General features: G+C 42.6%; 1 protein-coding gene across 4 annotated transcripts; it reads left to right on the top strand.

The window, feature by feature from the left end:
• Window positions 1-3,729: 3,729 nt before the first annotated feature.
• Window positions 3,730-8,173, top strand: Pate1 (prostate and testis expressed 1). 4 transcript variants are annotated; one of them, XM_070013448.1, is made up of 6 exons: window positions 3,891-3,963; window positions 4,275-4,310; window positions 4,613-4,690; window positions 4,857-4,889; window positions 5,177-5,299; window positions 6,247-8,173. In XM_070013448.1, the coding sequence occupies exons 1-6, from the start codon at window positions 3,912-3,914 to the stop codon at window positions 6,378-6,380; spliced, it is 456 nt and encodes a 151-aa protein (XP_069869549.1). In that variant the 5' UTR covers window positions 3,891-3,911; the 3' UTR covers window positions 6,381-8,173. The 4 variants fall into 4 exon arrangements, with proteins under 4 accessions (XP_069869551.1, XP_069869549.1, XP_069869550.1 ...); XM_070013449.1 differs by having other exon boundaries at window positions 4,857-4,909; window positions 5,230-5,299; XM_070013450.1 differs by lacking the exons at window positions 3,891-3,963; window positions 4,613-4,690 and adding an exon at window positions 3,730-3,865 and having other exon boundaries at window positions 4,852-4,889.
• The last annotated feature ends 3,150 nt before the right edge of the window (window positions 8,174-11,323 follow it).

Here is an 11,323-nt window from a genome sequence, read left to right as displayed (position 1 = left end):
TTGATGTGTATTACTATGAAATTTTGCCACATGCACAGTTTGTATAAAATACCGAAAAAGTTATATAACTATTCATTATCACCAAGAAATTCTTTCATGCTACATCATTTATAGGCAGACTCTCCACCTAACTCTAGAGCCTGCTAAGCACTGGTAACAATTGCCATCACTACAATTGTGTCATTCTAAGAGTGGTACATAAATGGGATCATAAATTGCATTATCATTTGAGATTGAATGCTTTTCATTCAGCATTAACCCTTCCCTTAGGACTTATTGTTACATGTATCAATAGTTCATTCTTTTACATTGCTGAATAATATTCCATTGTATAGATATATATGGAAGTTCATTTATGATTAGAGAGAGGCAGAGACAGACAGACAGATAGAGACAACAGATAATAGACAGAGACAGAGAGAGAGTAGTAAAGAATTTCTTTTAGCAGGTTCTTTAGGATCTTCTAAATAAATATTTATTCCATTGCTAAAATAGGTAGTTTTATCTCCTACTTTAAAAAAATTTATGTCTTTAATTTCTTATCCTTACCTGATTGCCCTTGACAGAAATTTCAGTGCAACAGTGAACAGAAATGGAAAGAATATATATCTATATCCAGGTCTAGATCTCAGAGGAAAGATTTCAATCTTCCCTTTTATTTATAGAGTCAGTTCTTCCTCAATGCCCTTAATCAAACTAGACTCTCTTCTGTCACTTCTTTGCTAAGTATTTTTATAGGGAAAGTAGTTAAATTCCTTCAGACATTTTTCTCTGTACCTATTGGGCTATTTGTGTGGCAGTTATTATCCTATCGATGCAATCTAATTGTATTTTATTCTATTAATATGACATATCTCATTGATTAAATTTTGCATACTGGATTAGCCTTTTGCTGATAAATCTTTTGTCTCCATATCTAACCCTTTCAAGAATATTTTCCTGCTTGGTGCCGGGTGGTTCACGCTTATAATCCTAGCTACTCAGGAGGCTGAGATCTGAGGATCGCAGGTCAAAGCCAGCCTGGGCAGGACTCTTTATCTCCAACAAACCACCAGAAAACTGGAAGTGGTGATGTGGCTTAAGTGGCAGAGCGCTTGCCTTGAGCTGAAGAGCTGAGGGACAGCGCCCAGGCGCAGAGTTCAAGCCCCACGACTGACCAAAATAATTTTTTTTAACTAAGTTTGTGTTTGTTGGTATTTTACTCCAAGGAACTAACAAGACAGAAACGGCTTAAATAAGAGTTTCAGAACAATCTTTTGGAAACAAAGGCATCACTGTAACATTCCGGAGGAAGCTATTATAAAATATCTAGTACATAAAATAATAGCTCTGCGCTACCAGGCAGTGATGGGTGGGGCCTCCACCTACTGGTGAATGTACCATGGAAAGTACTGGAAGGGTACTAAATTTCTCTTTAGCTGAGTTCATCTTAGATAGAGATCTCAGAAAAATTATATTAAGTGAAGTAAGCCAGGCTGAGAGCCAAAGGGCTCATGTTTGTTTGTTTTTCTCACTTCCACCTAAGTGCATTTATACACAAACAAACTGATTAAAATATGATTTGTGCAGTGGAGAATTCCAATGGTGCAATACTTTGAAACTAACATCATTTACCAAAATGAAGCAGAAACATGTTCGGGGAAGTAGGGAGCAGAAGTCAAAGGGAAGACTTTGACAGATGAATGAAGAGAGGAGAGGTGGCCTATTAGAGTCATAATAGCCAATATACATATGTGAAAAATGGAGCCAGGTAACTTAAGGGGACGGATGGGGCTGGGAGAGATGGGTAAGAACAATGAAAGGGCTGACTTGATCAAGATACATTGTTCTCATAAACAGACCTGTTGAATTGAAACCCCTTTTTACACTAGTTAAAGGTAGAAGAAGAAAGAAGGAGGAGGAAGAAGAAAGAAGAAGAAAAGAAGAGAAGAAAGAAGAAAGGAGGAGGAGGAGGAGGAAGAAGAAGAAGAAAGAGGAGAAGTTCTCTGATTTGTGTTACAGTACATTGAAAATCCAGGAAATTTCTTTTAATCTATATGCTGTAATAGGAACAATGGATAAGTTATTGGACTTTTTACCCATGAATCTTAGGCAGACTTCCTTGGTCACTGTGATACATTCCCTTGTCCTTAGCACAAGAGGAAAGGGCTGTCTACGGACCTGTGGACAAAGTGAATGTCCACAAGTTCTCCCCAGAGGCACTTCTTGTAAGCTCTTTGTCAGATGGGAACATCTGGATACTTCCTCTGTCTTTCATATCCTTCAAGAAAGTAGCTCTCTCTGGGCACTGGTGGCTCATGTCTATAATTCTAGCTACCCAGGAGGCTGAGATCTGAGAATCCCAGTTCAAAGCCAGCCTGGGCAGGAAGGTCTGTGAGACTCTTATCTCCAATAAGCCACCAGAAAACAGGAGTGGCGCTGTGGCTCAAAGTGGTAGAGCACTGGCCTTGAGCAAAAAGAGCTCAGGGACAGCTCCCAGGTCCCGAGTTCAAGCTCTACAACCAACCAAAAAAAACAAAAACAAAAACAAAAACAAAAACAGAGGATAGCTCTGATTTCCTCCAGTGTTACTTGGAGCTGTGCTCTTCACTTGCCTGAGGGGAGGAAAAGTTGATCTGATCTGAACAGGCTTCAAATCCTGTGCAGTAGGGACTGTTCCTTCTCTCCTGGGTCATTAAGACCCATTGTACTGGCTTTGGAATCTAAGGTAGTGCGTTGGAACAGCACCTGCTGTTCTTCCTCTCTTTTCATTGCTTTATCGCTGGGACATCTGCCATAATGAGATATCATGACTCTCCATCGGCCTGTTCAATCAATTCAAAAAAGGTCATGATGTGAAAGTGTTTCAGGTATCAATCAAGCAGTATGTTCTTACTGAATTCCCTGTAAAAAGAACATCCATTGTAAATAATGATAAATAGAAGGTGAATTTCCATCCAAGAATTGTTAGTTTTGTTGGTTGTGGGGCTTGAACTCAGGGCCTGGGTACTGTCTCTGAGCTTTATTGCTCAGGGCTGGTGCTCTACCACTTTTAGCCACAATGCCACCTCTGGTTTTCTAGTGGCTAATTAGAGATGAGAGTCTCACAAACTTTCCTGCCTGGGCTAGCTTTGAACTAGGATCCTCAGATCTCAGCCTCCTGAGTAGCTAGGATTACAGGCCTGAGCCAACAGCACCCAGCCAATTATGTATATGCATATATTCTCTTAGCTTTTCTTTCTTTCTTTCTTTCTTTCTTTCTTTCTTTCTTTCTTTCTTTCTTTCTTTCTTTCTTTCTTTCTTTCTTTCTTTCTTTCATTCTTGTTTCTTTCTTTCTTTCATTCTTTCTTCCTTTCTTTCATTCTTTCATTCTTTCTTTCTTTGTTATCTGTCATGGGGCTTGAACTCTGGGCCTGGGTGCTGTCCCTTAGCTCTTCAGCTCAAGGCTAGTGCTTTACCACTTGAGCCACACTTCCGGCGTTTTCTGTTTATGTGGTGCTGAGGAATCGAACCCAGGGCCTCACACATGCAAGGCAAGCACTTTACTACTGAGCCACCTTCCCAGCCCTTCTGTTAGCTTTTAATGAGCACCTTAGTGTAGATCACTCTAGAACTGTGCATCCAGCTCTGGTTGATCCTTGTGTCTTCTCACAGTATGCTTTGCTGCCGAGATCAGAAAACTTGACAACCAAAATCTTGAGTGGCGTGACTGGAATAAGTTAGCATTGGGACTTTCCTAGCTCACCTATCTTCCTCCAAGTCGCCAAGAAGAGAAATGACAGCATCACTTATTTCTCTAGGAGCTGAAGATGCCTTTCAAGGACATCTTCTGTGTCCCCACCCCTACCCCTTCCTGTGGAAGCCCAGCCTGCAGGTGTATAAATAGGTAATTTTGAACTTTCCTGCCCTAACCCAGTCCTCTTTCCTCTAAAATGAGCAGGTCCCTCCTGCTGAGCCTCCTCACCTTGCTCTCCTGCTTTAGGGGTAAGTTCCAAGGACTGATGGCTGGTCAGAAGTGTCCAGGATCTAGACATGAGCCAGTAATCCATAGCTCAGAGCCTTTATGGTAACACAGATATGGTGAACTGTTAACTCTGTGCCCTGATTTTTACCTACAATGTGTGAAATGTCCCTGACTTTAAAGAAAGGCCTTTATAGGAGGAAACGGGTAGGAAACGGGGAGGAAAAGGGTAGGAAACAGAGCAACTGAGAGGATTTCCCTAAAAGCTGTGAGATGGGGGATGGAAAATGAGATCTTCAGACGATGTATCATTTTTTTTTTGTCATTTCAACAGTCCTGTCTGGGTCATTTGCAGAGAAAGAGAGTTCAGGTAAGTAGAAATGGATGCAAGACAGGAATGGGAGGAAGGTGGTTTAGGGTGGGTAACAGGAACCTAACTCTTAACAGCCACCGGACAGGGTATGTTTATGATGGGAAGGAAAGAAGGAGGAGGTAGAATGTTGACTTTACAGGCACCAACCATCCAAAACTAAAGTGTAGCAATCAGGAGTCTCAGATGAATGTCTCCCTTGTCAGGTCCCAGGTGAGAACAACTACAGAAGGTCAACTGGAAAGAAAAGAATTGAGTTGTTAAGTGTGCCTTTCTCCTCTTCCTTCTGGCCTGTGTTACAGCCTGCAGGGATGGGAGTCTGAGAAGCTCTAAAAAGATGAAGAGAGCTAGAAAGAAAGAAGGGATGGACAGCATCTCGAGTGGGTGACTAAGCTTTGAAAAGACAGAGTGAACCTTGGCTTGTTCTGGTTCCAGGCTGAGTGGAGAATAAGCCCCGAGGAGGGAAATGACAGAAGCACTGGGCAGGAGGTACATCTAAGACAAATTTGCAGATGACTTTTCCCTCCCTCTTCTTTGCCAGCACAGACACTCAAGTAGCCATTGATAAACATGATTCTGGTGAGTACACACAGCTTCTGGTGAGTACACACAACCCAACCACCTCACAATGGAGGTTTCTATTCCTTCTCCTCGACCTTTCTTTCCCTGCTCACCTTTCAAGATAAAACCCTTCAGACCTTAAACTCCAGCCCCTCTCTTGCCTTAGTCCATTTCAATAGGGGAGAGCGTTCACAGTTTATGGTAAAAGCATGCAACGCCATGCAAAGTTCAAAATCGGAAGGGAGGATGGGGTCCTTTCATGGTCATGCCATCTTTCACTTCGATTCCCTCTTTCTGTGTCCAAGAGAGGCACCTTATTCAATGTAGGATGTGTCACCTTATGTTCCCTGGTGAAAAGTGCTCTAGAGGAAGAGGAGTCTGCACAACCACAGCAGAAGAGGCCTGTGCAATTGGGATGCTGTACAAAGGTATGTTGTAGGGTGGGGAAAAGAAAGACAAGGTGGGGGAATCCAAGAGGCCCCATGGGCCACTGCAATGGGGGGAGAGGTTGACTCTGGCTACTACCAGCAGGTTTATGTCTAGGATGACTGATATCTTTGGCCCTCATCCTGTGCCCTCATGACAAAAACAGATGGCGGGGCACTGGTGGCTCATTCTTGACATCCTAGTCACTCAGGAGGCTGAGATTTGAGGCTCATGGTTTGGTGCCAGCCTGCGTAGGAAAGTCTGTGTGATACTCTTATCTTCAATTAATCAGCAAAAGTGGATCTGTAGCTCAAATGGCAGAACACCAGCCTTGAGTAAAAAAGCTAAGGAATAAAGCTCAATCCCTGAGTTCAAACCCCAGTACTGGCATACACACACACACACACACACACACACACACACACACACACACACACACACAGAGATGAAGGTGATCAGTAGAGACTGGAGTATGTAGCTAAGGCAATGGTATTTGAGAAGCCCAATAAAAAAAACAGAGGAGACTGAACTGAGGTGAAAGGAGAGAAACAATGTTTGTCCAGAAAAGAACAACTAGCTGCTACAGTACCTGACTCAACTTCCTCATAGAGGACTAAACAAATAGTGGGACCAGTGTCCATCAGAAGACACTGGTTAAATAGCCCCTCAAGGGTAAGACTAGAGCTCATGATTTCTCTAGTTTCTCCCCTTCTGTGCTCCACACACCCGTGGCATGTATAACCCTTTCTTCTATAGAAACCCATCTTTGGCAATCCCCAAATTGCTGCTCACATAACTTCCCTACCTGTAAAACAGTCCCAGTATTCTTTACAATATCTCCCAGCCCTTCAAACCCTAAACTTCACAGTGTTGTTGAGAGCTAAAGAGAATTGGTTTTCCAGAAGCTTGAGAACCAGGCTTGCTGATCTGTTCCTCCTCCCTCATTCAGCGGATCGTACACTCTGGCTAAGCTTCATGGGCTGCCTGAAGAACTGTGCCAACGTGCAAAACATAAAATGGAGTGTCTATTTTGTGACCTTCAAATGCTGTCGGGGCTATGACTTGTGCAACGACGACCTTTAACTATGGTGGAGGCTCCAGCGGTCCCTAAATTTGGATGGGTGACATCTCAGCATCTCCACAAAGCCTCCTAAAAACACACTGAAGAGGACGGTAAACATGGATCCAGCTTTCTCATGTCAAGAAAGCAGCTCTCTCTTCTTCTAGAGTGTCTGTCTTACTCCAAAAAGTAAAATAAAATAAATGAAAAGTGAAACCTTGAGAACACGATCAATGTATCCCAGAGACGATTACAAACCTAGGGTGTTCACTTATGTTATTAGCCAAGTTATCAGAAAAAGAGGGAAAGAATAATTCAATTTCAAAGAGACAGTTCCTTCCTCTCTTTTCTGCTTCTTCCCTTCTGTGGCACGATATTTTGAGTTTTTTCTTCTTTTCCTCCTCCCACCCCCAACATATTGTCCCTTCTATCATGCTAATTAAAACATAGGATATTGATCTCACATGAAAGAATATGTCATTATGAAAAGAAATGATTCAAGTCTTCTTGGATTTCATTCATTGTTTGTTTGTTGTTCATTGTTGTTTGTTTGCTCTTGTGCTGGTAGTGGGGGCTTGAATTCAGGGCCTGGGAACTGTCCCTTAGGTTTTTGGCTCCAAGATGGCACTCTACACTTGGGCCACACCTTTCCTTCTGACTTTTTGCTGGTTAATTGGAAATAAGGGTCTCATATTCTTTCCTGCCCTAGGCTGGCTGTGAACTGTAATCCTCAGTTCTCAGCCTGCTGAGTATCTGGGGTGACAGGTGTGAGTGAGCCACCAGCACCTGGCTTTGGATTTTATTCGTGAATATTTCCCCCAAACCTAGTTAACAGAAGGTTAGGATATAGAAAGGAACTTGTACAAAGGAAGATTTTCTGTCTTCTAGACTGTCTAGATTACCTTCTAGACAGATATATCATTTGCTAGCTCAAGAGTATATGCTAAGCTGCGTGCTAGTGGCTCATACCTGTAATCCTAGCTATTCAAGAGGCTGAGGATCTTAGTTCAAAGCCAGCTTGGGCTAGCTTTTTAGATTCTTACCTCCAGTTAACTGAAAAGGTAGGTGTAGTTCAAGTGCTACAGTGTGCTATCCTTGAAGGGAAAAAGCCAAGTGAGAACATGGGACTCTGAGTTCAAGTGCAGTATTGGCACCAAAAACAAAATAAAACAAAACAAAATGCAGATCAATGTTTTGGTACACTAATACAATGGTACACTAATAAATATAGTGATCAAGTCAATATCCTTAGGTTTTCTATCATCTTAACTATTCTTCCTTCTTTACAATAGCATGCAAAACCCTCTTTTTTGATTATACAACACAAGATTGTCAACTATAATCTGCCTCTGCATACTATGTGTCTTCTTATCTGGCTGTGACGTTGGTTAGGTATCTTATTTTTTGCTAGCATCTGGTGATTTGAACCCTGGACCTCACACTTGCTAGATTGGTGTGATCCCTCTGAACCACATTTTTTGTGGATGTTGAGCTGTAATTCTTTATATATTCAAAATATTACATTCATCCATTTTGATGTACCATTTCATGAATTGTTTATTGATTGATTGGTGGTACTAGGAGTTGAACTTAGGACATTGTGCTTGTTAGACATTTGCTTTACTGCTGAGCCACGGCTCCAGCCCTATTTTGCACTTCTTACATTTGGTCCTACTTCCTTACTTAATGGGATCTGCTGGTTTTAAGCCTTCCTGATGTAGTTGGGATGACAAGTGCATGGTACTTAATATCCTTTTTCTGTGTGGGAGATGACATTACACTGAGTTATTAAATTTCTTTGGGCTCCTTGAGACTATCATAATTTCTCAGCGATTCCATTCTTGACTGTTTGAGGAATATTTATTACATAATCCGTCTTTTTCTGATAGCATTATTATGCTACACTGGAGTCATTTGTTATTGAGAGAAAGGCTGAAAGGACAAAAAAATCATTTTCTTCAAATCATATCAGGGCAATGGCCAACATAGTTTATCTTGCAACTCACCACTCAACATTGATATTCTGGCTAAGGTAGAGTTTGTCAGATCTTGCTACTACAGTGCTACCCTATTTCCTTTCCTCCCCCTCACCAACTTTCTATACTATACATTTAGAAGTCAACAGTTGCTGGGCACTGGTGGCTCATGCCTTTAATCCTAGCTACACAGGAGGCCAAGATCCAAGGATCACAGTTCAAAGCCGGCCCGGGCAGGAAAGTCTGTGAAACTCTTATCTGCAATAAACCAACAGAAAACCAGAAGTGGCACTGTAGCTCAAGTGGTAGAGCACTAGCCTTGAGTTGAATTGCTGAGGGAGAATGCCCAGGCCCAGAGTTCAAGCCCCATGACCAACAACCACAAAAAAGTGAACAGTCACTGTGCACACCCACAAATAAAGGGCTCAAGTTATATCTTGTTGAGGGTGAAATAGTTGATGGTTAATTATCTGTAACTTTTCTGCAGGAAAGTTTTGTCCATGTTGCCTATTTAGTCATTTGAAAAATTACCTAGTTTTATCATGGTACTCAAAAACTCATGGGCATTCACTTGATTCTTTAGGTACATTTGTTGTGTTATTTCAGTTTGGGGACATGGATAAATTTCTCAGTTTGTTCCTGTGTCCCTTTAATTTGTCTCCACTGTGTTTTCAGAGTCAACTTTTATATTTCCTGTTCTACTCCTAAAGTTAGCCTGTCATCCACGGACCTCCAATTTCTTCTTTTACAGAAGGGTCTGAGAAACCAATGTGTAGGGGCTGAGGTGCTCACAACCATCGGTGTCATTGTATGTAGGCCTTCATCTGACAGAACAAGGAAATACACATTTGTGTATGTACGTATGTAAATGTACCACATATTTTCCCCTGCATCTATATTAAACTAAAAGTGAACTCATGCTGATATCTCAATGTAAGTAATCAGCCCGTTTCACCTGTTTTGTAAAATGTATGAGTATAGAGTCATTTATAATATTCCTGTATTACCTTTTAATGAGTATGGAATCCAGAATGGTAGTCCCTCCCCCTTTTCATTTCTCATACTTGTGACGCACAGTTTCTCTGCTTCTCCTTAACTAGCCTGGCTAGAGGTTTATATTTTTAATATCCAGGATGTGGTTACTGCAGGTAAGTCTCAATGTTTTCAGGCTCTGCCTAGTAGTTCCTCTCCTGGCACTGGAGGAGAGGGGGATGCAGCTGTGGAAGTCATATGATCTAGAGGGTCAGGGCTGAGGGCTCCTAGGCTGGTTTGCCAGCTAACATGAGCCAGGATGCAGTTCCTGGAGGTGGACTTGCCTCAGTGCTTGCACAGAGAAATCGGCAGTTGACTTCCCTGTGCCGGGGAGGAGCCTAAGTAAGCTTGGGCCCCTCAAATTGGCCTGGCAGTAAACATAGCCGGATTCTGTTCCTACAGGAGGGACTTCCGGTCCTCAGACCCTGCCCACCATGTTACCTACTTGTAGAGGGTAGGAGGTTATGGATACCTAATGAGGTGGACAATTTGACCTTGAGGGCCTTAGATCAGACAGGCAGCAAACACCCACCCACGGCCATTCCACAGGTAGTCCTCAGGACTTTTCAAACACTGGACTGAGGAGGTAGTCAGTAGACAAGCAATTGCCCATGCACACAGGGTACTAGGCCTGACGCTCAGCACTGCTCAGGCGGAGGGAAGCTAGCTGGGATCTCTTGCAGATTGTCTCAGCTCCTTCCACCATAGATGCTGCCCTTCCGTGTGTGTGTGTGTGTGTGTGAGCGCACGTGCAAGCAATGGGGGTACTGCTGGCCAAAAGAGTGACCCAAAAAAGAGTGCATTGGAGAGTGAGACAAGAGTATGAGGTTCTTCACTGGAAATGAAGGGCCTATAGCCTACGTACTCTATCTGCCTAAGAGTTCATTTCCCTGGGAGTGAGGAAGAAGATTGTGCCATCCTAGGGGAAAAAGAAAGATGTAGTGGTGTGCGCCTGTCATTCCAAGCTATGATGGAAGCTGGGTGCAGTAGTACATAGCTGTCATTCTAGTAACACAGGAAAGTGCGTATGGGCCAAGTTGACGATAAAGCTAGACCCTAGCTAAAAACACAACCAACCAACCCATTAAGGCCTGGCAGAATGGCTCAAGTAGTAGAGTGCTAGCCTAGCAAGTAAGAAAGAGGTCCTAGGTTCAATACCACTTACACACACACACACACACACACACACAATGCCATCATCAAATTCAAAGGAATGTGAGTGGATACATTTCCAAATGATTCTAGGGTCTAGTTCTTGAATTGTTTCTAGTAGTCTTCCTACTTGAAGTGTTGGCATCACCAAGGAAAGAGAAACAACTCTTGGTGAATTCTTACCCATAGTGTTAGTAAATGCAATAGTCCACTTGCCATAGAAAGTATCAGTATCATTATGTGATACTGATCAGCTTAATTGACTAGTCTTTTCTTCAGGTTTCTCATTTATTCAATTGTCTTAAGTCATAGTTGCTTTGTAGAAAATAGTGAAAGTATGAGTGTAAGGTTTGCTGAAAGAAGACCGCCACGTGGTTCATGCAGAAAAGAGTTTATTTGGGAGACCCAAACTGCTGGGCCACACTGGAGAGTAGGATGTATTGTGTAGCAGTCTGATTAATGGAGGAGAGAGATTATATAGGGAAGAGCAGGAACAAGGTGTGACCAGAATGGATGAGGAAGTGGCCTCAGAGCCTGGAGAACCTTCCACTGTCCTTCAAGTGTGCAGCGACAAGTTACCTGGTTTAAGGTGCTGGGCAGGGACTTCTAGAGAGGGCCATGTGCAGTTTTGCATGGAGAAAGAACAAACGGGAAGGAGTCTACATGCAGTTTCTCATGAAAACAAAGTGGCGAAGTGGACATTTTCCCTGGCAGACTTAGCAATGAGGTCATGTATTAAAACACACACACACACACACACACACACACACACACACACACACACATACTTAGAATGGTTCTAGAAA

This window comes from Dipodomys merriami, unplaced genomic scaffold, assembly GCF_024711535.1.
Source record: "Dipodomys merriami isolate MVZ:Mamm:240054 unplaced genomic scaffold, mDipMer1.0.p SCAF_91, whole genome shotgun sequence".
In the NCBI taxonomy this organism is placed as follows: Eukaryota; Metazoa; Chordata; class Mammalia; order Rodentia; family Heteromyidae; genus Dipodomys; species Dipodomys merriami.
Note: the sequence above shows the minus strand (reverse complement) of the source record. Positions and strands in the feature narration are given on the sequence as shown.